This window comes from Tetrao urogallus (assembly GCF_951394365.1).
Source record: "Tetrao urogallus genome assembly, chromosome: 19".
Classification (NCBI taxonomy): Eukaryota; Metazoa; Chordata; class Aves; order Galliformes; family Phasianidae; genus Tetrao; species Tetrao urogallus.
Genome location: NC_136832.1, coordinates 3,627,393 through 3,653,115, shown reverse-complemented (window position 1 = coordinate 3,653,115; position 25,723 = coordinate 3,627,393). Strand labels below are relative to the sequence as shown.

At 51.1% G+C, this 25,723-nt stretch overlaps 1 protein-coding gene across 1 annotated transcript in view; it reads left to right on the top strand.

Annotated features, from left to right (window-relative positions):
* Positions 1-25,723, top strand: part of ASTN2 (astrotactin 2) — a gene marked incomplete at both ends in the record, with an annotated part of 256,968 nt that overhangs the window by 67,278 nt on the left and 163,967 nt on the right. Inside the window, 3 exons of the mRNA XM_079544565.1 lie at positions 1,810-1,959; positions 7,314-7,421; positions 17,852-17,998. Of these exons, the coding sequence (XP_079400691.1) occupies positions 1,810-1,959; positions 7,314-7,421; positions 17,852-17,998 (405 nt within the window). The remainder of the gene's footprint in view (positions 1-1,809; positions 1,960-7,313; positions 7,422-17,851; positions 17,999-25,723) is intronic.

Genomic DNA, 25,723 nt, shown 5'->3' with positions numbered 1-25,723 from the left:
CTCTCAGCATGGCACTGTGCTCCTGTGAGACCCTTCCATGCTCTTGAATTCCCCAGTGATGACGTCTGAGGGGGATCCTGCACTGCAGTCGTATGCTGCTTGCCCTAAATCTTGAATTTGAAAGCTCTCCCGTTGAAGGGTGTTGGGGGACTCTGATTTGTGATGTCTGGGGGGATCTGGTGCTGAATAGTTGCAGCATGCAGTGTGCATGGTCCCTGATGCTGCCCTCTCTCCAGAGCACTCCTGAAATATTTCCTATCTCCAGCACTCACTGGGCAGTGATTTTGATCCTTTCCTTTCTGAGCTGCTGGATTTGTGCAGCACCCTCCTCATGTGCCTGCAGGCTGAGGTCCTGGAGTTCCTGCATGGACGGGGAACAGCAGCTGCTCTGCTCTGCTCTATCCCCATGCAATGGCCCTGGTGGATTTTCAGCACCTTTTTCAGCATCCTGGAATGGGGAGGGCATGGCTGTGGGTACTGGGAGACCCTGCTGCCTGTCTGCAGGAATGTAAGGTAGAAGCCTTCCCCATCAGCCTTGTCACCCTTCCTGCTCCCTTCCCCTCCCACCCTCAGCACGTGGGGAGGAGGAGAGGAGTGGGGGGCTCTTTGTGCTGGCACTGCATGGTCAGGGCTCTCCTTCCTCGTTGGTTTCAGAGCCTTCTCCATCCCCTCATTTAAGCTCGTGTAGGGTTACAAGCTCCCCATCCTGTATGTCCATCTCCCCATTCTGCACTGGTGCATCTCTGCATGTGCTGCATAGGGAATCCCTATGGCCCTAAATGGGCACAGGTGTGCTGTGGGCATGGGGAGCTCTGGGAGCTGATCTGAGGCTCCAGGACTCTTTTGATGGAGGCAGAGGTCACGCTCCACTAATGAGTTTATTCAAGTTGCTGACAGAGGCCAAGCTATTTGTTAAACCTGGGCGACCTCTGTGGCCTTCTAGAGGGCAGACCTTTTGATCCCAAATTTCATCTTTGCCATTTGCAAACATATTCATTGCTTCTGCCTGCTGTGTGGGCGTGCAATGGGTTTCATACGACAGTTCTGTTTGGAGTTATTTTTTTGGCATTACTGGATGATGGGGCAGAGAAAACCCTCGCCTGATCTTCCCTTGGTGCAGCTCCATGCTGTCCCCTCGGGTTCTGTTGCTGTCACCAGAGAGCAGAGATCAGTACTGCCCTTTTGCTCCCTGTGAGGGTCTGCAGCATGCCATGATGGGCTGCAGGATGCTATGAGGGCTGCAGGATGCCATGATGAGCTGCAGGATGCCATGATGGGCTGCAGGATGCTATAAGGGGCTGTAGGATGCCGTGAGGGACTGCAGGATGTCATGAGGGGCTGCAGGATGCCATGATGAGCTGCAGGATGCCATGATGGGCTGCAGGATGCCATGATGGGCTGCAGGATGCCATGAGGGGCTGCAGGATGCTGTGAGAGGCTGCAGGATGCCATGAGGGGCTGCAGGATGCCATGATGAGCTGCAGGATGCCATGAAGGGCTGCAGGATGCCATGAAGGGCTGCAGGATGCCATGATGGGCTGCAGGATGCTATAAGGGGCTGCAGGATGCTATGATGGGCTGTAGGATGCCGTGAGGGACTGCAGGATGTCGTGAGGGGCTGCAGGATGCCATGAAGGGCTGCAGGATGCCATGATGGGCTGCAGGATGCCACGAGGGGCTGCAGGATGCCATCATGCTTCACCGCAGTCTCCTGTTCCCCTGGCCAAACAAACCCAGGCACTTCCGCTGCTCCTCACTCCTCTTCCCCTCCAAACCCTTCTAACTGCTCTCCCTTTGCTGGCCTTGCAGCTCCCGAGGTGACTCAGGAGACGGTGGAGTCCCTGATGCAGAAGTTCAAGGAGAGTTTCCGCACCAACACTCCCATCGAGATCGGGCAGCTCCAGCCCGCGCTGCGCAGCACTTCTGTGGGGAGACGCAAACGCCGGAGCCGACCCCGAGGTAGGATGGTGCTGGGATGTGTGTGCGTGGGGATGGAGCTCTTCTTCTGGGGTGGTGAGCAGATGTGTCTGCCCAGCGCTCTGTGGGAAGCTGGGCAGGATATACTGTGCTTTCTGTTTACTATTGGGTTTGTTTTTCATTTATTTATGAGTCTGAAATGTGATCTTTTATTCTGGATACATTTTGCTGCGATACGGGCCTGGAGAGGGCTTTTTTTTTCTTTCTTTATAGCGCTGTCCATAAATTATTCACTCAGTGTGAAGAAAACGTTCTGACTCTTTAACTGGTTTAAATTATTTGGTATGTTTTCTAGTCGTTATTCAAATCCGTGTAGCTGGATTTTAGTGTGGCCAAGGGGGGAAGCTTTGGGGTCCGCAGTGACTGCCTGCTGAAACTTCCCTGATTTCCTGCTCCAAATTCTTTTTTTTGTTGTTGTTTATTTTAGGGTTTTATTTCGCTTTAAAGCACGTGTAGGCAAGAGGCTTTTGGTCACTAATAGAACAGCTGTATTAATCCTTTCAGCTGAACCTGGGAAGAGGCGTGATGCCTGCTGCTGGAGCACAGCATGAGCCAGCTGCCAGCTGCCCCAGCACCCATCCCTGGGGGATGTCTCCTCCATCCCAACACACTGAGCTGGTGCTCCTTCCTACAAAACCTGTGCTCCGTGTCCACTTGTGCCGCATGGGGTTGGGGGAACGTCCTCCAAATGGTCTCTAGGGCAGGAGGAGGCTTTTTGAATGTACTCCAGGTGGTCCCCAAGGCAGAAAGATGTCTTCTGAGCATCCTCCAGAAGGTTCTTAACAGCCCAAAGGCAGGAGGAGGCCTTCTGAAAATCCTCTAGAAGGTCCCTAGGAGGTCCTTATGGTGGGAGGACATCTGCTAGACATCCTCCAAACGGTCCTCAGGGCAAGTGGAGGCCTTCTGAATGTCCTCCAGGTGTTCTCCAAGAACACCAGAGCAAAAGGAGGTCTTCTTGAACGTACTCCAGAAGGTCCTTAGTGCAGGGGAAGGCCTTCTGAACATCCTATAGAAGATCCCCAAAGCTCCAAGACAGGAGGAGGTCTTCTGGACATCTTCTAGAAGGTTCCAAGGGGCACATTAGAGTGAGAGCCATGCTGTAAAAAAGCATGCAAACCAAGGCAGCTCCAGCAAAGAGCTCCCCATGGTCCCAAGCTCTCTTTTTTCTCCTGTTCCTGTTCTTCTGGGCACTGCTCTGTGCTGGGAGTGAGGGTTTTACAGCCCACGTTTAATTGTCCCTGCGGCGGCGAGTGGTTGGAGCGCTCCCGAGCATTAAGGTTAAATGATGATATCACAACTTACGATGTTTGCATTTTACATCCGATTGCAAACACAAACCCTTCGCCTCATTAATCCTTTGCAATCCTTTTTTTTTTTTCTTTTTTTTTTTTTTTTTTTCCTTCCTCCCTCTAAATGAAATTGTCCGTTTGGGATGCATTTATTTCCCTCTAACAGCCACATGACAGTTCTGCTGATGGAGTTTGCATCCAACTTTGTTACTGGGTAGTGACAAGTTGGCCTGACGGATGCGTGTTTGTAATTATTTTCTTGCGGTTCGATTTAATTAATGCTTAACCTCATCAGAGTCCTACAGCTGGAGGGCTCTCTCTGCAAGAACTGCTCGCAGCAAAGGATTTTCTCCTTTGCAGAAAGGCTCCAAAAGGTCCCTGAGTGCACCACGGCAAGAAGGGAGGGCTGAACCAAACAGCAGCAGAAAACAAACAGTCCCAAACCTCAGCCCTAGAAAAACAAATCTCAGCTAAGCTCTTCCTTGCTACGTGTCCCCACACTAAGTGCATTTAAACTGCTGCCTATTGCTTGTCATTAAATCTGACTCTGCTCTAAGTGTTTCTAACAGCTCTGAGAAAGGTCATATTTTGCCAAGATGTGCTTTTATAAAAAAAAACAACAACAAAAAAAACCAACACGAACCTTCTCCATTTACAGTACCACATAACTTCTTTGAGTGCAATGCCTTTTTCGTACAAACTTTCTCCCCAGACGCTTTTATTGAGTGGAGTGCATTTAAGCTTTATAAATAATACAGGGAAGGAGGATGGTGTGAGTGCAGGTGCAGGAGGGTGGCTCCTGGCTGCAGGTGATGGTAGGCTCCACATTGCTGGGGCTGCACTAGGAGCCCTACACTTGCCAGGATGGGAACACGCTGTGCTGCATGCCCATTGCCATGCTGCTTGTCCCCATGCCCCCCCTCCCAGGGCCAGGCTGTCCCCAAGGCCACCCCAGGACCAGGAGCTGGGCTAGGTGCTCAACACAGAGGGCTGGAGGTGGCCCTGGGGAGGTGGGTACACTCTGAGAGGGGTCTGGTGCCCTCTCCTGGGGCAGGAGCTTAAAAGCACCCTGGCCATCGGTGTGTTGGTGAAAGTCATCTTTGCATTTGTAAAAAGTCCCCAAAATGCAGCACTGGAGTGGGGCTGGTGACTAAGAGCTCCTGTGCTCACACGCAGTTCTCCTCTGCTTTGGTAAGTGGGAAAGGTCCGTAGGTGCTTTGCTCTTTTAAAATAAATGCGTGATTAATGGACTGTTCAATCCGAGGCATGATTTAGTGTAGAGCAGGGCTGTGTCTTAATGTATTTTAGAGGTCACCTCTGTGCCATAATTGACCAAAAGCTACAGACCCCAGAACTGCAGCTCGGACAGGCTGTCCCCATTGCTGCTCTCCTCCCTTCTGCCCCCATCCCACTTTTTGTGGCTCACTCAGGGCATTCACCTCAGGCAGGTCGCAGCATCACATCCTGCTCCTGTCGGGTTCTCCTGATGGAAGCAGAATGCAGTGCTGCCATGCCGTAAAGGTTGGGGTCTTGGCAACTCCTGACAGCAGTCCTAAAAGCAAAATTCCAGAGAATCTGCCTCTCTTGCCCACCCGATGTCTTCGTGTCACAGCAGAGGGGCTGTGGGGACATTGCCACCTTCCTGAGCCACCAGGTGGGCTTTGTGGGACTATCTGGAGCCCTGGGATCTGTGCTCATGCGCTTGGCCACCCCAAATCCCCAAATTACAGGGCCTGCCCAACCCCAGCTGGGCTGCAGTGCATGCGCCTGTTAATGATAGGATCCTTAATTGTGTGATCATGGGACGTGTTTGCTTTGGATCCCTTCCTCGCTCCCACCTAAATGAGCATCAGACTGAAAACCCACATCAGCACACGCTGCCCAGCACAGCAGCATTTGAGGGCTGTTTGAGAGGATTAATGAGTTTGTCAATCTGCAAACAGGATTAGCAGCAAGAGCACCTTATTGAGACGTCTGGCAAGTGCTCAATGTGAGCACCTTTCTGCCGTCCTTTGGGGCTGGCTTCAGCTGTGGGTGCTGGGGGGGACACCAGCAGTGGGGTTTGGGCGTTGTTTGCTGTGCTTTAAAACAGATATCGCAGTCTTGTAGGTTTCGTGGGTTTATTTTTTTTTTGGGGGGGGGGGAGGGGGGATTTAGCAAAGTAATTGTGGTGTCAGCTCCCACTTGCTAAAAGTTTCAGTGCAGTGCTGCAGCACTCCCATGGTGCTGGCATTGTGCTGCGCCAGCACAGCTCTGCTGCTGCAGTACTGCTGCAGGGGGGCTGTGTCTGTGCCACCTTATCTCCACCCACAGCACCTCATTCTGCTTCGGGATTGGGGTGGTGATCAGGGTTTGCTCCATCCCTGTACCCTGAAAACCATCACCAAGATGAATCCCAGTGCCCGCAGCAGCTGGGCAGGATAAAAGCATCCCTGCCCTGATGGATTGGAGCAGACGTTTCCACCACGGGCTGGGGAGCTGCGCTGGGTCCCCACCTCCTGTACTTTGGCATCCTGCACGGTTCTGGGTAATCAGAAAATGCAATATCGCTGTCACCAGTTCTCCGAAGACATCCAGCCTGAGTAATGTAACATGTCAGCACCATCCATCACGGAGACGCGGGCAGCAAGCAAACACAGGGCAGCTGGGGGCCAGGATGTGGGCTGGCACGAGACTGGGCCAAGCTGAACCTGGCCTTCTGCCCTGCAAAAAAGCGTGGGGTTTTGCTCCGTGCCTTTTCTGCAGTAAGGCAGCAATGCTGCAGCCATCCCTGCTGCTGTGCCGGCACGGCTGCTAGCTGCTGGCCCTGCGGTTTGCAGCTTGTGTGGTGGGATGGAAGGGACCCTCAGATTCTGGGTTTGGGGGTCTGGAGGCAAAGCTGTGAATGAGGTCCCAGCCCCACAGCCACTGGCATCAGTGCTGTTGTCAGCTCTGTGCTGTATTAATGCCTTCCTGCTGCTTTCTAGGACCCTAATAGAAATATCTCGGTAACACCAGGTAATTAATGGTCACACTTAAGGGCCCTAAATCACACCTGGTAGTAAAGCAGCAAACACCAGGCAGCGTTTACAGCGGCGTGAATCACCTCAGAGCCCTTCATTCCCGTTTCTCCTCAGTGCCTCCCACCCTGGGCACTGCTTGGCTCCAGCCCTCAGTGCTGCTGCTGGGCATGGCCTGAGCACAGCACAGCAAGCCCCTGCTCCAGCCCATCCCATGGAGCTCTGGATCTGAAGGCTCTTCCACCCACCTCTCATCCCAGTGATGGAGAATTCCCAGGGCAGGAGGCAGCACTTTCGTTTTCTGTTCCCCTGCCAACAATCTGCGCTGCTGCCTAGAATAAAGGATTTTTTAAAAACAGTAAAATATTTTAATGGCGGTTTAAAGGCCCACTGTCAACCTCCAGGGGCCTCTTTGCTTGAAACTTTGTTAGGATTGCAGGCCTCCTGCCAGCGCTGCTTCTCATCTGTCTTTCCCTCTGTGTCACAAGGAGGTGGCACACAGAGGTGTCTGTGACTCCCACGTCCCCACTGTGTGCGGGGAGCAGGCAGACCTCAGTGCTTGGGAGCCAGCCCTGCACTGGGGGGTCCTGATTGCCCCTAAGTGCAGGATCTGTTCTTTTATTTCTGCTGCTTTTTCTGTGCAGTGAGCCCCTGAGATTCACTGTGCTGCACTGTGTGGGTGTCTCTGGGAGGAGCAGCTCTCGAGTGCGGAGGTTTTCTTTGTAATATCCGTTGCAGTTGTCTCGTGGTAGCAAGCACGCCGTGAGCGTTTGCTCATGCTGCCATTGGCGTGAGGGCAATTAGGTATTGGCAGAATCACAAGTGATCAAAGTGCCTGGCCGCCTCTGGAGGCTTCAAGGCACTGCTGCCCAGAGCTGTGGGTGCCCCATCCCTGGAGGTGCCCAAGGTCCGTGGATGGGGCCCTGGGCAGCCAGAGCTGGTGGGGGGCAACCAGCCCACTGCGGGGGTTGGGGCAGGGGGTGCTTTGAGGTCCCTTCTGACACAATCATTCTGTGCTTCTCTGATCTTTTCTTCTCTGTCACTTCAGGTGGCATCGGCTTTGGTCGCGCCAAAGGAAACTCTGGCTCAGAGGCGGATGATGAAACCCAGCTCACCTTTTACACCGAGCAGTACCGGAGCAGGAGGCGAAGCAAAGGTAAGAATTAAACAGCCACTCGTGCTGCACGTGGCTAGAAGAGACAAAAGGGGCTGAGCAGCTTGACTGCACCCTTGGGTAATGCATGACTGCAGGTAAGGACAATAGTAGTTTGTATAGGGACAGCATCCTGAGATGCAGTGTTTCTGTGGTGCTGTGGGGTGCGGGAGCTGCTGATAGCTTTACCCAGTGATATTGTTGAAGTTCATTGTTTGTTGGTTTCTGGTATCAGTTATCTGTTTCAGCAGGCCAGGTCGTTGCTTCCAAGCCCCATTTCCCCATGGGGAATGCTGGGGATGCTTCCTCCACAAAGCTTCGCTGGGAAGCTGATTCAGAGCTGTGCCATGGGCCTGCTCCCTCTGCCTTCCATGTTCGAGCAGAGAGCAGCACACCAGAGCAGTGCCTGTACCCAGCACAGCACACACCTCCTTTTGTTCCAGTGATGAGGCACTGGGATAAATGCTTGCAATGTGTTGATTTGAATGTGAAATTACCTCAGCACCTGTGATCAGCTCGATGATTGCATGCTGGAATAGATGTGTGCACACATGGGTGTATTGTGTGTGTTCCTGCTGAAATGTGGGGATTCCATGTTTTCCTGTGTGTTTTAGAGCCACGGGAAATTACCACTGGGTTTAAAAGGAGCTTTGGATGGAAGGCCAGGAGAGAAATCAAGGTGGAGTTACACTGCAATGTTAATGCAGCTGGATTAAGAGTAAAATGGTTTCTTGATACCTGTTTTTGAAAAGAAGGAAGAAATGTGTTGTGTGGCACACAGTGACAACAGAAACAGTGCTGAAATTTGGTGGCACAAGTGGGAAATGCTCCAAACTCCTTTGTTCTGTGAGTTACACTGCAGTGCTTGTGTGCAAGCCCATGGGTACTTTGGGAAAGTTGCTGAAGTTGGGTTTTCTCTCTTGTTTCGTTGGGAAGGGGATCATTGGGTGCAAGCAAGGGGAAAAGATGTGTTGTAAGGGAAAGCAAATAAAGCCTGGCTTTCCTGCTGCCTCTGCACCTTTCCCATTGGGCCAAGTGCTCCATCAGTCTCTTGAAACCCCCTATAGCTACTGCAGAGACATCTGAGGTGTGTTTGTTTGAGCTGTTTGTTTATGCTTCCTTTACAGCAAGGAGAAGGGAACAGATAAACAGGAAGAATGCTTTATTTTCCTTTGAATACAGAGTTGTTCACCTGAGCAGCTTTGATGGCTGAGTTAGAAGGGAATTCAGGAGGCAGAGCTGGCTGTTAGATCTGTGTTAGGGATTGAGTGATGCTGCAGAAAGAAGCTTTGTTTGTGTTTGGTAATGGCTAAACAAGGGAATTGTCTTGAGTAAAGTCCCCATTATATTTTCCTTCCTGTCTAGCTAAATTTTGCCATCACTGCGTCCTTGAAAGGAATTTTCCATTATCCTTTCATTGACTTCTTTCTCCCTCGTGGAAGTGAAGCAATAGCTTAGTGGGAAGTCACAGTACCAAACTCATAATTACAGGTTCAGAAAGATCCATAATTGGACAAGATCATAATTCTAATGGAGAAGGACGCGTGGTCAGATGCGGTTAATTCGTACAGTGATGTTCCCCTATCGATTCTGTGATGGTTGTGTGTCACTGATGATGCTGCAAATAGTTATCGGGTCCGAGGAGGGAAATTCCTCTCCTCACTTTTGCAGATCTGAGCTCAATTACCAACGCCGTCATTGATCCCAGCCGGTGTGATGGCAAGTTTCTGCTCCGCGCCGTGCAGGTTGGCTGTGACTTCGTGCTGCGCCAAAGCAAGCTGGTTAAGTGGTCGTAGGCTTAATTTGTCTGCAGCAGAAGAAAAGCTGCAGGTTTCATGGGGCCCAGGGGTGTGCTTGACAAGGTAAATGAGCGGGACATTCCCATAGGTAAATGCTGAAGGAGGGCAAGTGTGCAGCTGTGTGAGCTGTCAGCCTGCTTGGTATCTCCACAGCAGCAGTCATTGACATTTACTTTTCAATGTGGGAATGCACAGAGGAGCAGTGCTGAGGCTGACTGTAGGGACAGATGCTGTCCCTCATTCCCAACTCCTTTGGATTCTCCAATTTTGGCTTTTCCCTGCAAAGTGTTTGTTTGGACAAGAGGTGATGGCCTCAACTTGTGCCAAGGGAGGTTCAGGTTGGATATTAGGAAACATTTCTTCTCTGATAGAGTAGTGATGCACTGCCACGGCTGCACAGGGAGTGGTGCAGTCACCATCCCTGGAGGTGTTCCAGAACCATGAGATGTGGCATTGAGGGATGTGGTTGGTGGGCATGGTGGGGTGGGTTGGGTTTGGACTTGGGGATCTCAGGTCCTTTCCAACCTTAATGGTTCTGTGATTTTGTTCTCGGCAGCTCTGTGCCCTCCTGATCTCTCCATCCCTATGGGCAGAGCTCCCTCCTCTCCCCTACTTCCCCCTGAGCCCTGGGGAAGCTGGGAACACCCCAGCTCCTTCCCAGCTCAGAGAGTTGCAGCAGGTGCAGCAGCTGCAGTGCATGGAGAGCCCCATCTGAGGCCATCATACAGGAGCACTGAGGTCTCCAGGAGAGCCCAGCGCCTGGCAGTGATGCTATCCTCAGCTACCTATCATGGGAGGGATCAGACTTTGATGCATATTCACTTCCTCCCTTCTCCAGAGCAGCACAGGTTATGTTCAGCCAGGTCCCGCTGCTGAGTTTGAGAGGAAAAGATTAGCAGCAAAAAGCAAAGCAGGAAAATGGGACCTAGTGCACCAATTCTTTCTGCATGATGCACAGCTCCTTATCCACCCCCACTGCAAAATGCATCCAGCATCCACCCGAGGGGACGAGCACCCTGGGTCACTTTACCTTGAGCTGCAGCCTGGTACAAGGGAAAACATCCCACTGAATTCCTATGCATTGCTGTCAGCTGGGTGCTGCTTACCTGTCCCCAGAGAGCTTCTTGGTGCTGCAGGGATGTGGGATTTGGGGATTGCGGGATGCAGGGATGTGGGATGCGTTGTGCAGTGTGGTGTGGGTTGCTGTTGGGTGAGGTCTTCCTGAACAAGGCATCCAACTGTTTCCATAACACACGGTGCTGTGGAAAATTAGCACAAATTAGCAGAGCCCAATTATGCACCTTGGATTGGTGTCAGGCGCGTGTGTGCATGCATGTGTGTGCCTTGCTGCCTGGCAAAGTCTTCTGAGGGCTGTTAGAGAAATGAGAAGCCGAGCTTTGATCTGCCTCTGTATTTGGTGTTTAAAACAAGGCCTTTTATAAGCGAATATTAGGTATTCGGAGTCTGTTACATACAAGGAAGCTTTGCTTTGATCCTCTCCTGTCTCCAGAGGCGGCAGACACTTATTATTTCATGGGGAACTAAATGAAATGCAGAATGAAATTTGAGTAGTGCTCTCGGCGCGTGCTGGCCCTGGTGGGGCTGAGCCGTGGTGGTGGGGCAGCGTGTCACCGTGTCACCGTGTCACCCTGCTGCTGGCCTCAGTGTGCTGCATCCCTGCTCTGTGCCACTGCAGCCCGCGGTGCAGTGATTCCCTGTCAGGGATCAAACAGGAGACAGAAGGTGATAAAGCAAGCATGTCGTGTTTTTGATGCTTGCACCAGCGAGAGGAATTATCGGCGTGTCCCGAGCCTTGTGCTGTGCCCCAGCTCCTGCAGAGGGGGTTTCCCAGAGAAGGAAGGACGGAGCTGCAGGTGGATGGGACAGAGGTGGTGTCTTTTGCACATGTGGCTGGTTTATGGCATGCAGAGCAATGCTGCTGGCTGCAGGGACAGACACCCGAGAGAGGACATCATACATGTATCACATTGTGGTGCAGGTCCTTACCTCTGGAGCACTGGTGTGCATCCCCCACCCCACGCACAGCCCCACACGGTGCTCCTGCCCCACGCACAGCCCCACACGGTGCTCCTGCCCCGTGCTCAGCTCCACACTGGGCACAGATGCAGGCTGCTGCGACTTCCCTCCTGCTCAGCTACCAAGGCTGCACTGTCGATGCCACTTTCCCAGCAAGCTAATGAGCGTGCTGCTTTTTGCATGATGGCTTATTTTGCGGAGAGAGCGCGCATGCCTTGCATCAGCAGATAAACCCTCAGCCCCTCATTCTTCCCAGCTCAATGGCATCCAGAAGCCGTGCTGGGGCAGCTCAGGGGAGAAGACCCAATGCAGGAAGCAGCTGCAAAGCGAGGGGCCGGCAATTAGAGCGGTCGCAGTGCACGGCAGCCGCAGGCTCTTTAACTTCCGCAGGCTGTGCCGCAGATAACGCAGTTACAGCCGCTCCCGGAGGCAGCACGGGCCTCTCCCTTTATTTATTTATTTTTGATGGTATCTGATGCAGCCTCCGCCGGTAATTGAGTGTTTGAGAGTGAAAAATTATCTCCCCAGCTTGGCCCTTATCTTGACAGCAAAGCAGCGCTTTTAATTTAATTTTGTTCCAAGCATGCGGGTAACAAATTTTCACTAATCGCTGCGCTGTCGCCCTCTGCATGGTAACAAGGCTCTGCTCCCCAGGTAGTCCGGCAGGGCAGAGGGGATGGCACACGGTGAGCTGCTTCTCACTCTGCCCATGCTGAGATGTATCCCTTCCCGGAGCAATAAGAGTGCTGGAAGGCAGCGTGGGAAAGCTCTGCGTTGAGGAAACTGAGGCACAGCCGTGCCCCAACCCATTGGGAGCTCCTGCAGAGCAGGGATTCGTGTTGTGCGTCTCCTTTGGAAATAGAGAGAGAAGGAAAAGTGGTTGTTTGGGGTTTTTTTTTTGCATGTCTGGTGTTGAAGCAGCCCAGCTTGGCTGAGCATCACCCTGTGTGCACCGTGATCCCAGCTCGGCTCACTGTCAGCAATCCTCCCAGGGCTGTGACACGATGCGAGCTATTGAGTAGATACTGATTACTTTATTTTCCCTTTTTTCCTGTAGGAAATATGTTTTTGTGGTGCTGGATTGAAAATTGTTCTCCCTCCTCCTTGCCTTGAAGCCTCCCGCTCAGATTTGTGTTAGTGCTCAAATAGTGTAGAACTGGGACTGGAGTTCAAAACAGAGCACAAAAATGAGACCTTAATTCTGAGCGAAATGTTTCCATTGATTTGCATGAAAGAAAATTCCAGTGCAGACAATCTCTGACGTTATGCATGTAACTGCTTCTTTAATGTGATTTTATCTTGACTGATTCTGCACAGAGAACATGAAAGCAAAGCTGACTTCATTGCCTTTAATTGTCCGTGATCTGAGATATGCAAGAGAAGTGGCAGCACTGAAGAGCAAACTGGGCTGCATTTTCCCCACGGAGAATTTTCCCCACGGAGAATTTTCCCCACGGAGCTGCATGGGGAGCCCTGCTGGGACCCAGCAAGCCCTCAGCCTGAGCTGCCTCTCTCTTTTCTCTCTCTTTCTCGTCTGCTGTCCTGGTCCGTGCCAACCTGCAGTGCTCCTTTTTGCCCTCCTCTTCCCCCTTCCTCCTCCTCCTCAGAGCTGAAATGAGCTCACAGTGCTGCAAGCTGCAGGCTCTGCATTTTAGAGCGAAGTGGGAGCGCTGCTGGAAACTGCATAAACACGAAGCAAATGCATAAATACGAAACAAACGCGTTTATTCAGTGCAGGAGCATTAACGCTCCAGAAGCACATCAGCAGCTGCAGCACTGCTGGGCTGAGCAGGAGCTGGGGTACAGGCTTAGCCCTGGGCCCACGATTTCACTGGCCCCATCCACCCAGCCTTGACCTCCCCTTGCTGCCTCCCCTGCACCTGAAAGCCTGGTTTTCTTTTCCTGTGGCCTCCTGCACTTGGCTGATTGCCAGCGGGTAATTCATAAGTGTTAATAGCATTAATGTGATTCAGCGTGTTCTTAGCAAGATGAAATTCTCTCTAAATTCACATGCATCTGATCTCCCCCATCTGCTGCTGACACTGGTCGGGAACCTTGCTGCAGTGATGTGCATCCCCTGCTGGATGCTGGCGCTGGGGCAGAGCGGTCCCTGCAGGGAGGGCTGGGGGAAGAGGTGCATCCCGAGGGACCCAGCGTGGGGCAGAGGTGGGGGGCAGGGAGATGAGACTGGAGTGTGGGGTGCTGGATGCTGAGAGCAGCCTGCCAGCACTGCCGCTAATCTTGATTGGTATTTGATTTGATTTAACATGATCTCCCGCTTGTAAAACACCTTGAGATGTTTCCGTGTGTGAGGCTGTCCTGGAAACGCTGTTGTACCGTATTAATGAGCCTCTGCTGGAACATAAAGAAGCATCATTAGGAGTGCTGAACTCGTCTGACGTGCAAAAAGCAGCGCACAGCATGGGCACACCGTGCATGGAGCTCTGTGGCCCGGGTGCCTGCAGCTGGGCTGCTGCTGGCACTGCCAGGATGGGATGTGGTGGGTGCTGGGATGCAGTGGATTCTCAGGTTGCAGCAGGCACTGGGATGCAGTGGATTCTCAGGTTGCAGCAGGCACTGGGATGCAGCGGGCACTGGGATGCAGTGGCTCCTGGCATGCAGCTTGGCATGCCCGTGCTGGCAGCTGTGCTGTGTGTTGCTAAGCAGTCCCAGCTCTTGCAATGCTTCCCCTATCCTTGTCTTTCTCGGGTGGCAGAAATGCATGTTAATATTCGAGTAGCCTCGAAGCATGCTGTATTATGCTGTTATCGTGGGGGGGCGGGGAAGATTGCGAAGCTCTTGGCGTTTAACGCCCACATGTGGCTCACACTAAGGGCTGTGTGCTGATAAAGATGGGGTAATTAAAGTTTATTTTTTTTTATAGACTAATCTCCCAAGTATGTATTTATGAGCCTGATTTAGAAACATCGTATTACGGAGAGCATGGGATATTTTTGTTGCTTGTAAATCCATACGTGGCCTGAGCTTACCTTTTTTTTTTCTTTCTCCCTTTCTTGGATTTAAGCAGCGCTGCCACTGTCAGACAGAAAAGAGCCTGGAGTTTCGCTGTACTTTTCCCCCACCTTGTTCATTAGATGAGCAAGGGAAAGTGTACAAAGCAGTTAGTAATTAACTGCACGAGCAAATGAGATTTCATAGGAGGCACGATGCATTTGGAGGGGCTGCTTGCAGAGTGGCTTTGAATTTATCTTCATCTTGCAGGAGGTGCACAGTGTTCAGGGGAGGGGGTGCTTTGCAAGCACCAGCACAGTTCCCTTTTCTTTCCTACCTCTCCCTCGCACAGCCTGGCAGGTTGATTCTCCCCATTTGATAGGATGTGATTCCTCCTGCCCACCCTCCTGGTTCGTCCCCCTTTGGTTGTGGGCACTGCTGGGTTTTGGGCTCCTGGAGGTGCCCCCATTGCTTTCTCCCTGCAAGTTAGGCTAAAACCAAGGCTGAGCTCCACCAAAACCACCCAAGGCACAGCAGAAAGCTGATTAATTAAAAATAAAGAAAGAGCATCTCAGGATAGCAAGAATTTGCTAGGAATCTAGGGAGCAAGCTCGGTCTCGGCTGTGCCCAGACATAGCACAGCAATCGTCATCGTGGGCTTTTTGGACCACAAGCTGAAACTGTGATTGTGCACTGGGGGCTTCAGGAGCTCCTGAGTCCCATCTTCCACCTGGGGAGGTTGTGCATTCCCTTCCACACCTTCTCCTGTAGCTGACGGCTGATAGCAGCCTGTTCTGTGCAAGCATGTTTGCAAATCTGCAATTTAAACACTTTCCTGGAAGCCCAGAGATCACAGGGGGAGGAGGGAAGTGCCCGAGCACAGCTTCTCCTGCGGCGCTGAGCCGCGTTGGATCCCACCCCCAGGACAAGGGAGGAATTATTCATTTTGTTTCACATCTCGAGCCGGAGCGCGCAGCCCTGCTGAACCTGTTGAGGTTTGTTTAGTTAGCAGTGGGTTGTTAAGAATACATTTGTGTTGCTAGAGGGCTGCCGCTCAGCTGGTTACCTCCAGATGGGTGTTTGAGCACAGTGCAGGAGTGCTTATGCTGGAGCATCAGTGGTGGGATGGAAAACAGGAGTGTCCTTCTGCTGAAGGAGCGAGGGAAGAAGCTGCTTTTCCATCAGGCTGTCTTACAGCTGGCAGCAAACTGTCTGTGAGCAATGAAGAGCTGAGCTGGAAAGCACAATGCTGCTCGAGCAGAAGTCCCATAGCCTTGGTTCAGTTGGTGAAAGCCAACTGCAGGCAGTTCTGGGGGTCGGTAATCAGCGCTGTGATGGAAACAAGGGAGTTGGGGAGGAGCTGGGAAGGCAGCTGAGGAGAACTGCAGCAGTGGTTCTCCCCTTGGGCAGCCAAGCTCATGCTCATGGGGATGGAAAAGGCTTTTGTTTGGCTCAGGCTCCTGTGCTCCTTTCCTCTTAGTGACTGGGAGAGAAGCAGCCATGGGGATGGGATGGGATGGGATGGGATGGGGGTGGGAAGCTCCAGAGCCCTAATCCAGCTCTGCTCTGCAGCAGGGTGCTGAAGGCTGCCACACATACCTGTGGTTCAGGCTTTTTGTGAGAAGGGGATAATACTCCCCTAACTCATAAGGGATTTGTGATTTAATGTTTGCAAAGCACTTTAAGACCCTGGATTGAAAGGTGATTTATAATGGTAAAATCCAGTGTTCTCTGTTCTATTGTATACTTGACTGTGTCCAATTATCTCGATAGCAGCTTTTTTCCATCTTTTTTTTTTCTTCTTGCATGAGTATCATAACTCCAACCAAAAGCTGGGTCTGTGGCAGGCACAGTATGTCCTGGGAGGAAATGAGTTTGAATGTGCTAATTTATGCTGATGATACAAATAAAGATTGGGAAGGGAAAAAGGGCGTTGAGGGGTGAAGGGCAGAGATGGGTGTTAAAGCTGTGAAATAGTGGGAAAGCTGTTTAGATGCTGCATGTGTAAGGGAAGTAGAAGATGCTTTATAAATAATCATTTTGCTATTCCTGTTGTCACGGGGCTACGGGGTGTTTTCCAGCAGATCAGCCACTCCTCCTGTCCTGCAAATGCCAGGAGCAGGGAGGCTTTGGTGAGGCATGCTGCTTGCCTGGAAAGCACAGGCTGTGCCCTGGGCTCCGCCAGTTCCTTGCTCTGGCACCAGCATCTCTAAGCGGATTTGATCAAATTATAGGGTGAAACACACGAGTGCTAACTCGCTGGATGCATTTCCCATTCAATTTTCAAGCAGATGCTTTTTAAATCTCACTTTGCTGATGAAAGAGTGAGAGCAGGGAGCTGGATCTGATTCCAAAGATAAGGACGCGTCCTTGCCTGAATCCTGAGCAGTGGTGCAGCCAGGAGAGCATGGAGCAGATCTCGGGTTGGTGCTTCCCTGGGGCCAGGATGCAGGGGCTGTGCTTGTGGGTGGGTAGCATTGGCTGGAGAACATTTCTCCTGGTCCCCTCCGTCAGCAGTGTGGCTCATGTGCTCCTAGTCTGCTCAGAGCAAGAGCATCTCCTGGGACGGCTGGGTCTCTCCTATGCGCGGCTTCTTTACCTGGTCTCACATCCTTCCCCTGCATTGCCTGGGGTTGGGTCTGCCCCACTATGCTGTAGCAGACCTGATTCAGTCATCCTAATGCTGCTGGTGACTTTGTCACTCTCTAAACCTGCTGTTCGAGGCCAGGTTGGATTGGGCCTTGGGCAGCCTGATCTGCTGCTTGATCTAGTTAGTGGTTGACAGCCCTCCCCACAGCAGGTCTCATGAGGTCATTTTGCTGGTTGGACATGGTGATCTGTTGGAGATCTTATCCAGCTATCTTGGTTCTCTGATTCTGTAATTCCATTGGTTTAAAAAAAAAAAAGAGAATAAAACACAAAGCAACAGACAAGGCTGGCCACGTGTGCAGGTATGAGGCACGCACAGAGCAGTGAGAGGTTAAGGAATGTCCCCATGGATGGCTTCTCGATGCAGCTGTCCCTTAGCCTTGATGTCCAGCACATGGCCTTGGAGCTGGGGACAGGTGACCACATCCCATCCAGGTGCCAGCTTCAGAGGCTCCTCTTTGTGCCAGGAAGTATTAAGCTGGCACTTGCAGCAAACCCTCCTGTGAGCTGCTTTTCTGAAGATACCATAAGCTTCTGTGACTGACAAAATAAAACTTCTTTTTGTAATATCTGCTGCCTGTAAAAAGTGACTGGCTCTGTAGATTGCTTTGTTGTTCATCCCAGTCCCTGTGTGATGACTGAATGTTTATACATGCTTGTGTAAATAATTAACACTCATTGATGCTATGTAAAATCTGCAGGCATAGATTTCTCCTGGTGCTAAGTGAGAAGAAATGGTGTTCTGGTGCTGGCTGCCCTTGGATTTGGGTTGGGTGTTTTTGTGACTTGATAAAATTTGCCACATAAACCCAGGCTGATGAAAACTGCCTGCATCTTGGCTGGTGGGCCCTGCAGGACCACAGGTAGAATGTGATGGGAAGGATGGGGTTGGAAGGCTCCAGGAGCTCTGGTCCTGGCAGTGCAAACTGGGGAGCTTTGGGGCTGAGGCTCGAGTCAGTCCCTCCTGTGGCTCCCACCTCTCTTTCTGCCTTCCAGGTTCGATGAAAAGCCCTGTCAACAAGACAGCCCTGACTCTGATTGCCGTCAGCTCCTGCATCCTGGCCATGGTGTGCGGCTCGCAGCTCTCCTGTCCGCTGACTGTCAAGGTGACGCTTCATGTCCCCGAGCACTTCATTGCTGATGGTGAGAGCCCATGGGCACCCCCACCCCTTAACCCCTCCTCACAGCTCTTCTAAAACCTCCTTAAGTATGCACTCAGCAAGAGGACCGCACCGTGGAGCTGAACTTGCCTCTTCTACATTGCACCTGTATTCTTGTTATCGCTGTACATGTCTGGTGGATGTTCCTGTTTTCCCCTGGGCTTGTCAATGAGCCCTGGGAGCAGCACAAACTCCTGCCCTGCAGCAGCTGAGCTGCTCGTCTCAGCCCCTTGCAGCAGCACAGAGTGGAATTGCTAGTGTTTGAGCCAAGGCAGAGATGCTTTGAAAAATTAGACAAGGGCTGCTGTCACTATTTATTGCTTTCTCTGACTGGGCTCCTTGCATTTGTTGTGTTTCGCTGACCTTTTCTTTATAATGTGCAGCGAGCGTCAAGTGCAAGTTTTCAGTAAGACGAGGGCAAATTTCATTTTCTTCCAGCCAACGAAAGCCATTACTCAGTCGGTTCCAATTGCTCAGCTCCCGTGCTTGCCGTGCTGCTCGGGGCATGCTGAAGGTGGGTGCAGCTTCTCCCTGCCAGGAACCCACAGCACCCAGCCCCACACTGGGGTCAGGAAGGAGGGCAGGGAATGAATATGTTGGGGATAGGAGTGTACATGAAGAGGTGCAGTGGTGGTGGAAGGAGCAGGGCTTAAAGCAATGCCCCATGACATAGAGGAGTTCCACAATCTTTCTAAAATGGGTTTCATCTTTACTAAGGTTGGTTTCTTCCTGGAGTTAGTATGCATATGTAGGAAGTCACTGCACTGTAACACAGAGCTCTGCCCAGCCTGAGCCTCACCACATCCGTGTGTCTGTGCCTTTAAGGTTGCTTTTGGGATGGCACTTCTAGCCCAGGAAAGGCACTGTGGGCTCGAAAGCTGAAATAAAACGTAATGCGGCCACTTAGAATTGAAATGAAAAGCTGGGCCTGTGCTTGTCACCAGGAAGGGAGTGGCAGTGCAAATTATGCAAATACGGAGAACACTCAAATGGAAACGACAGTGAAATACCAATAAAACAGATTAATATCCTCAAAACTGGGGGAAATGGGATGATCTCCAGTTCCGACTTAATGACTTTTCTAAAGAGAAAGTGGCAGGAGGACTGGTAAAAACGGTTTGGAGAAGAATTAAAATGAGCTTTGTAATGAAACTGTAAAATATAATTACAAACTGCAAAAACTTTAAAAATATTCTTTATGAGGAACAGTCAAGTTCTTCACAGAGAAGCAGCGAAGACATTTTGCAGTGGCCATCAGTTTTACTGAAATCTCATCATTTAATGCGGTGGCAGAGTCCTTCGCCTGGGAAGGGAAAAGCTCTTAAAGTTGTCCCTTCTATTTGAATAACAACAAATCCCAAAGCAGCACCAAACTGGCAGCAAAATACTGTGAAATATTTAAAGGCATCACTGAGCTGAGCCCGGTTTGGAAATTGTAATGGCACCCAGGAAAACATTGCTGGCTGTGTTTGCAGAGATGGGGTGCAGCTCGGCACCAGAGATCCTATCCTGGTGGCAGACAGGGGCTGTGCTCCTCTCTAAAAACCCAGGTGACTTTTTGGGTTCATTTCCAAACGCATGGGGCTGCTTTTTACCTGGTTGCCAAATGTTGGGTCTGGGGACATGGGCATCACCACGTGGAGCTGGAAGGAGCACAGCCCCAACGAAGCTGGGAGCTTGGATCAGGCTGAAGCCTGCTGCACCTAGCAGCTCATAATTCTGTTGTGCTCTTAAACAGTCTGGATCCTTAAGCTCTTCTCCTTTGTATTTGCATGATGGTGAGGCAGGCTAGGTGAGCGTGCAGGGCAGCACATTCTCTGGAGATGTTCCTGCATGACAGAAGGGTGCCCACTAATTCCCATTTGATGACAGCATTGCAATAGATGCCAGCAGCCAAGGAAAATCTCACAGCAGAGAAAGAGGCCACCAGCACCTCTGCAGGAAAGGCCAAAGAAAGACAGGCTGAAAGCCATCCTGCTTCTAACAGATGAAGGCTCAGCTTTGAAGGAGACTTGAAATAGACACGGGCCAGCTCTGGCGCGCCAGGATCCGAAGCCAAGAGAGAGGAGGGAGGGAAGCGGCCCCAGCATGTCTGCAGCTCCCAAGGAGAGAAGCTCTTCCTGCAGCCAGCAGCAGCAATGGGAAAAGGAGCTCCCAAGCCTGTTGGAGTCACTAATGGAAAGAGGAGGGGGGAAGGACTGGGACCAGGAGCCAACTGGCAGCAAAGGCTGGGAGAACAGATTACCAGAGGCAGTATTAATAACCAGCCTGTCTCTATTGCCCTTATTTCTCTCTCTTGGTTCATTTTCCTCCTTTTGTTCATTTGATGGGTTCTCCCCCCCTCTCCTCTCCCCTCTGAACAATTATTGCCTGGTTTGTACAGCTGCTCTGTCTTCATTTTCCAGGGCAGCCAGCTACACGAGGACCTGGCACAAGCTGCTGCACTCTGCCATGTGCTGGCAGGGGGAGACTGGGGGCCTCCCAGGAACACGTCTGTGCCCCATCAGTCCCCAATTGCAGCACACTGCTTTGTGGGGCCGAGGAAGGCACTTGCTTTGTCCCTGCTTTTCATGCTGCAAGACGTTTCGTTAAACCAGCAAGGATAGGAACATTTCTTTTCCATTTCCTCCTAAAATGACTTGAGCATCATCCGCCCCCTTCTGCAGCATCCACAGAATCATAGAATGGCTTAGGTCAGAGGGGACCTTAAAGATCATTGAGCTCCAATCCCTGGCTTTGGGCAGGGCTGCCAGTCACTAGATCATTCTGCCCAGTGCCCCATCCTCTGCAGCATCCTCCTCCCCTTTCTCTAGGCTGAGGGGATCTTGTCCCCCCCATGGCAGCAGCTCGGGCATCCTCTGGCTGCACCCAGCAGCAGGCACCGTGCCCACTTCAGAGCAAGCCTGAATTGATGGGAAGGCTCATGGTGGCTTTTATGAGGATTTGGAAATGCAAAGCATTATTTAGAGGAACATTTAGCAGCATCAAAGTGGGGAAAAAGAAAAGAGAGCCCCTCCATCTGAGCAATAAAACCCCTTAGGAATATGTTAGCCACTCAGCTCTGTGCATTCATGGGGACTTTTTTCTTGTAAGTAATCATTCAAAAAATAAAGAAGGAGAGCAATGGGAGCTGCTTGCAGGGAAAGCAGGGATGGAGAAAGATACCCTAGAGGACTTAGCCTGGAGTATGTCCTTGCTGCACAGCAGTTTGAAATATAGTATCAATTAAAGCTTCCCTTTTTACAGCCTGCAAAGGGGTTATATATGGTGTGGGTGGATGTTTGTATCTGGATACTTTAGTGGGAGAGGTAAGTGAGGTCCACCGCTGCGTACGGAAGGAAGGAAGAGCTACATTTAGCCAGGGGCTTGTAGGGTTTCATGTTGTAAGTGGAAATAAAGCAAAGAACATAAAGCAGCCTTCTGTCACTTCAAAGACATCTCAGGGCATTTACAGCCTTCTCCCCTCCTTGTGGGAGACGCGTGCCAGAGAAAATGTGGCGATGCCTCTGGGACGTCATGCAGCTCAGGTCAGTGTGGTTTATGGAGGTCAGAGCAGAGCCTGTGATGCGGCCAGCTCTGCTGAGAGCACCGGTGGCTGCTGCTGCAGCTCCAGCCTGGGGGTGAATGTGGGGATGTCCTCCTCCAGCTCCTGCAAGGAGAGGGAAAGGAACGCAAACCGAGCACCTCTGTGCACAGCCCTCATGGGGCAGGTGAAGCCAGGTGAGCACCAGAAAGGGGCGTTGCTACTTGTGACTGTGAAACCCACAGTGGGTCCAAGGAGCTGGTGAGGTGGAGGGAGCCGTGCATGTTTTTTTTTTTTTTCCAAGCTTCGTGCATCTGCATCTGCCTGCCTGAATGATGACATTGTGAGATTGTCACGCACCTGATCAGTAATTGTTTTGTCTGAAGATTATTTATTTCTTTTCCTCCACAACTGTTTCCTTCAAGACGCCACTGGAATTGGATGCTGCTATTAGCAGCTTCTGCTAATTTTCCCCAAAGATCGACAGAGCTCTGCAGTCTGCAATTGTTGGGCTTGCAACAACTTCTCATTTTGGTTTTAATTAAATTTGTTGCTTTAAATTGTTTGCTTTTGACATCTCCTGCTCAATCTTGTGCAGCCCTCAGAGGTGACCAGGCATTAGGTTGGTTCCTCTGGTGCTGGCTCGTGTGGGCTCAGCACGTGCTGCGCATGCGCTCGCATAGAAATGAGCAGTATGAGAGATGCGGGCGGTGGGGAATTGCCCAGTGCTGGGCTTTGCTTTGCAGTGAGGAAAATCTGGAGACGCTCACTGATTTACAAATGAAGCATCCCCACTTTGCACCAGAAGAATGGAGGAAAGGCTCCAGTCTCAAAGGTTTCCATCCCTCAGCATCCCCCGAGAGCAACCAGGCTGCTGTGCTCCCCAGCTGGTCCCCGCCTCACCAGCCCCCCTGAAATCAATGGAGGAATGGGCTGCTTTGAAATCAGACCATTTGCTCAGCCTGGAGTCTTTCTTCTCTAGAGATGCTGTACAGAGATGTGGGTCAGTGCTTGGGCAGGAGCGGCAGCATCCCCTGGCAGCCTCGCTCTGCCTGCCCCAGACGTAACATCTTTTGGCGAGGTGGCAGTGTTGGGGCAGCTCTGCAGACTGCATTTAATTTCATCAGCTCTTAATCACTGGGTCATCTCCTGCCTGCCTTACAGCTTGCTCTCGCTCCCGCGCCTGCTTGGCTGGCAAGAAAATGTGAGCAAATGGCTGCAGCATTACCAGACATGAACTCTAAATATTAACATCAATTTATAAACTGTATCAGCGTGGATCAAAGGGATTCCAAGACGGTTTTATGGCGTGAACACTCTTTGCATGAGGAACTAATAAGATTCTGTAGGCTGAAGTACATCATGTTTTTATCGTGCCTCTGACAGGCTGTGATCCTGAGCTCTGCTCGTCCCTGTGCTGGGGCAGCTCTGTTTGCAGGGGAAGGCAAAGCCTCCTCCTCAGTCCTCAGCAGGGTGTGTAGGAGCCGAACAGGGGGGATTGGTGCTGGTGTTTGTCTGAGGTCAGTGGGGGCCTGCTGGGAGTTGTGACATCCTGAGAGAGACAGAGTGTGTCCGTCACTGGAGGATGGCATCTCCCAGTGTATACTGAGCTTGCACCAATGCCATTTGCCCTCTAGTCTGGGAGGGACAGCAAGGGGAGGGTGCAATAGGATGTACTGCCCTTGACCATCTAGCCTCTAGTACTCTTCCATGGAAAGGAGAGATGCAAATCTTAGCATCTGTATTTGCAGGATGACCCTTTCCTGGTCTCACCAGTGTGGCGGTGAGTTGGGCCTGGGGAGCTGACTGAGGTCAGCTTGGGGACCTGGCTTAGGTCATGCTTGCTTTTGTACAGAAAATATGGGACACCTGCAGTAGCAGCAAAGCAGCAATGTAGACAGGATTTTCTGAGGCTGCATAGCCAGGAGCATGCTGCGTCGTGTTCTAATTCTCCCAGGTGGTGACATTGGTGTTGCTTAATCTCGTGATGAGCAGCTGGTGGCTCACTGTGGCCCTATGGCACGTAGGCTTTGCATGTTCTGCATCTTGGCTGTGTTTTCTGCCTGAGGGGACGTTTGGTCTTTGTGCTGGCTGAAAAATCTCTTGCATTCACACACACTTGATGTTTCTTAAAGCTTATCATAACTCATCCATCAGATACTTGGTGGAGCGATCAGATTGAGGCAGGATTTCCCTGAACTCTCGTCCAATATCTTGAGTGTCTCTGAAGAAGAGCCTCTGGCTGGAGCGTGGGAGTGGGAGATAGGGAGTGCTGAGGGAGAGCTGCGTTTAGATATCTGATCTTTGTCAGCTGTTGCTTGCCCAGATGCCTGCTGAGGACACAGATGTGTTGGTACTGAGCAGTTATGGTGTCTTGGTATCACCACAGAGCAGGCAGGCTGGTTCCTTAGCTGTTGGAGCTGTGGGCTTGAGCCCGAGTCTTGCAGAAGTGAGGGCACAGCACATTTGCATGTGGGCGTTTGGGTTCCTCTTGGGTTTGAGAGAAGGCTGTATGACTGATGGCTTGCTGTATGAAATGAAACACAGGCGTTCTTTGACAGAAGTTCAGCCTTGGTGAAATTTGGACTGATTTCCAAGAAAACTCAAAGAAGGGATCTGTCAGAATTATCAAGCAAGTAGCAATTTAACAATTAAAATGTAACCCTGCTCTTCCCACAGGAAAGATGCTTCTAGCCTTTGCTGTAATTGCGTACAGGTTTGTATCACTAATGTGCTTCTGCTGCACCGAGGTGAACACTGAGCCGATCGATGGCATTTGTAATGCGTGGCCATGGGCTGGGCAGCCCACGGTGTGCATGGAGCTCAGGTGCCAAAAATGCCTCCTGCAGCCCAGCCCTGCGTGGTGGGAGCTGCCTTCAGCTTGGCTGAGAGAGAAATAAAGACAGGAAAGGCGTACGTAGAAGCTTGTGTGGTTTTAAAGGCTTACTCAACTTTCTGTTTAGGCGTTGTTTGGGAGAAAGCGTTAGATAAACAGAAGGGAACGTCTGGGGTGGGTTTGAACACACTGTGATCCTGTCCTTAGTTTCGATGGAGAAGAAAAAAATTACAGAAGTGACTTGGCAGAAATGAAATGAGTCCAAAATTCTCAGGCTTTGTGCTGAGCAGAGAGCTGGAAAGCTGGGCGCTGTGTTGGTCTGTGGGTGCAGCCCTGCCCCAAGCCCCGTACCGCTGCTTGGTTCACTGTATGTGTGTCCTGGGAACTGAATGTTTGCCTGGCTCTTGGTTCAATTTCCTGGAAGAAAATTAAGAAACAGAGTTCTTTATCCTCCAGTACAAGGATGGGAGAGCAAGAGCTGATCAACAGGAAGAGCCGATAGGGGAGGAGTTGTCTCTATGGGAAATATTCTTTCAAGTTTTACGAGAAGAAAGTCTCCTAAGAAATCAAATCATGCTTTGTACCCATAGGGGATAATCCTTCCTGTGGTCTTAAAAAAAAAAAAGAGCAGTGTGTAACAGGATTATAATTGTGAGATGGTATAGGGACGGATGCATTATTAGCAACCTGTCGTACGACCTCCTGCGGGGTTCTAACACCAAATACTAATTTTAGATGACAAGGAGTTTTGTTGTCCAAGATACAACAAATGGACCCAAGAAGAAAAAAGGAGTGGAGGGAGGAAGAAACAGAAATTCTTCACACACGCACAAAAATATTTGATCTCTTCCCTCAGAAAAAAAAAAAAGAAAAGAAAAAACAGAGGGAAAGGAAAAACCAAACCCTTTTGGCTGCCTTTTGGGCTCTTTGTTCTTTTCCCTTGTTATACATCTCTTCTGAGCTGTTTTATCCTGTTTTGTTCTGGCAAATGATTTTTGAAATGTCAAAACTTCAAGCCTTTTTTGTCACGGCTTAAGCAGTCCCACTGAACTTTGAAGGAGACCTCAGCGTGAGAGACGTGAACTTTTGCTGCTGTCTTAGCCGGCCCGGCTTTGATCAACATTTGAGAAGGAAAGGGGGAAAAACACACATGCAAAAACCCAAACAACGCCATCCCCTGAAGCACCAGCGCTGTGCAGCCGTACACTGGGCTTCTCCTTAGGGCTGTGATGCTGATCTGCAGCAGGGCCTGGCTTCTGAGGGCTGTGCAGCTGCCGGGCCGTGTCCTGCTGTTACTGACGTCTCACCCTGGTTGCTTTACCCCAGTCTCTCTGTTTAAAGAGGATTTT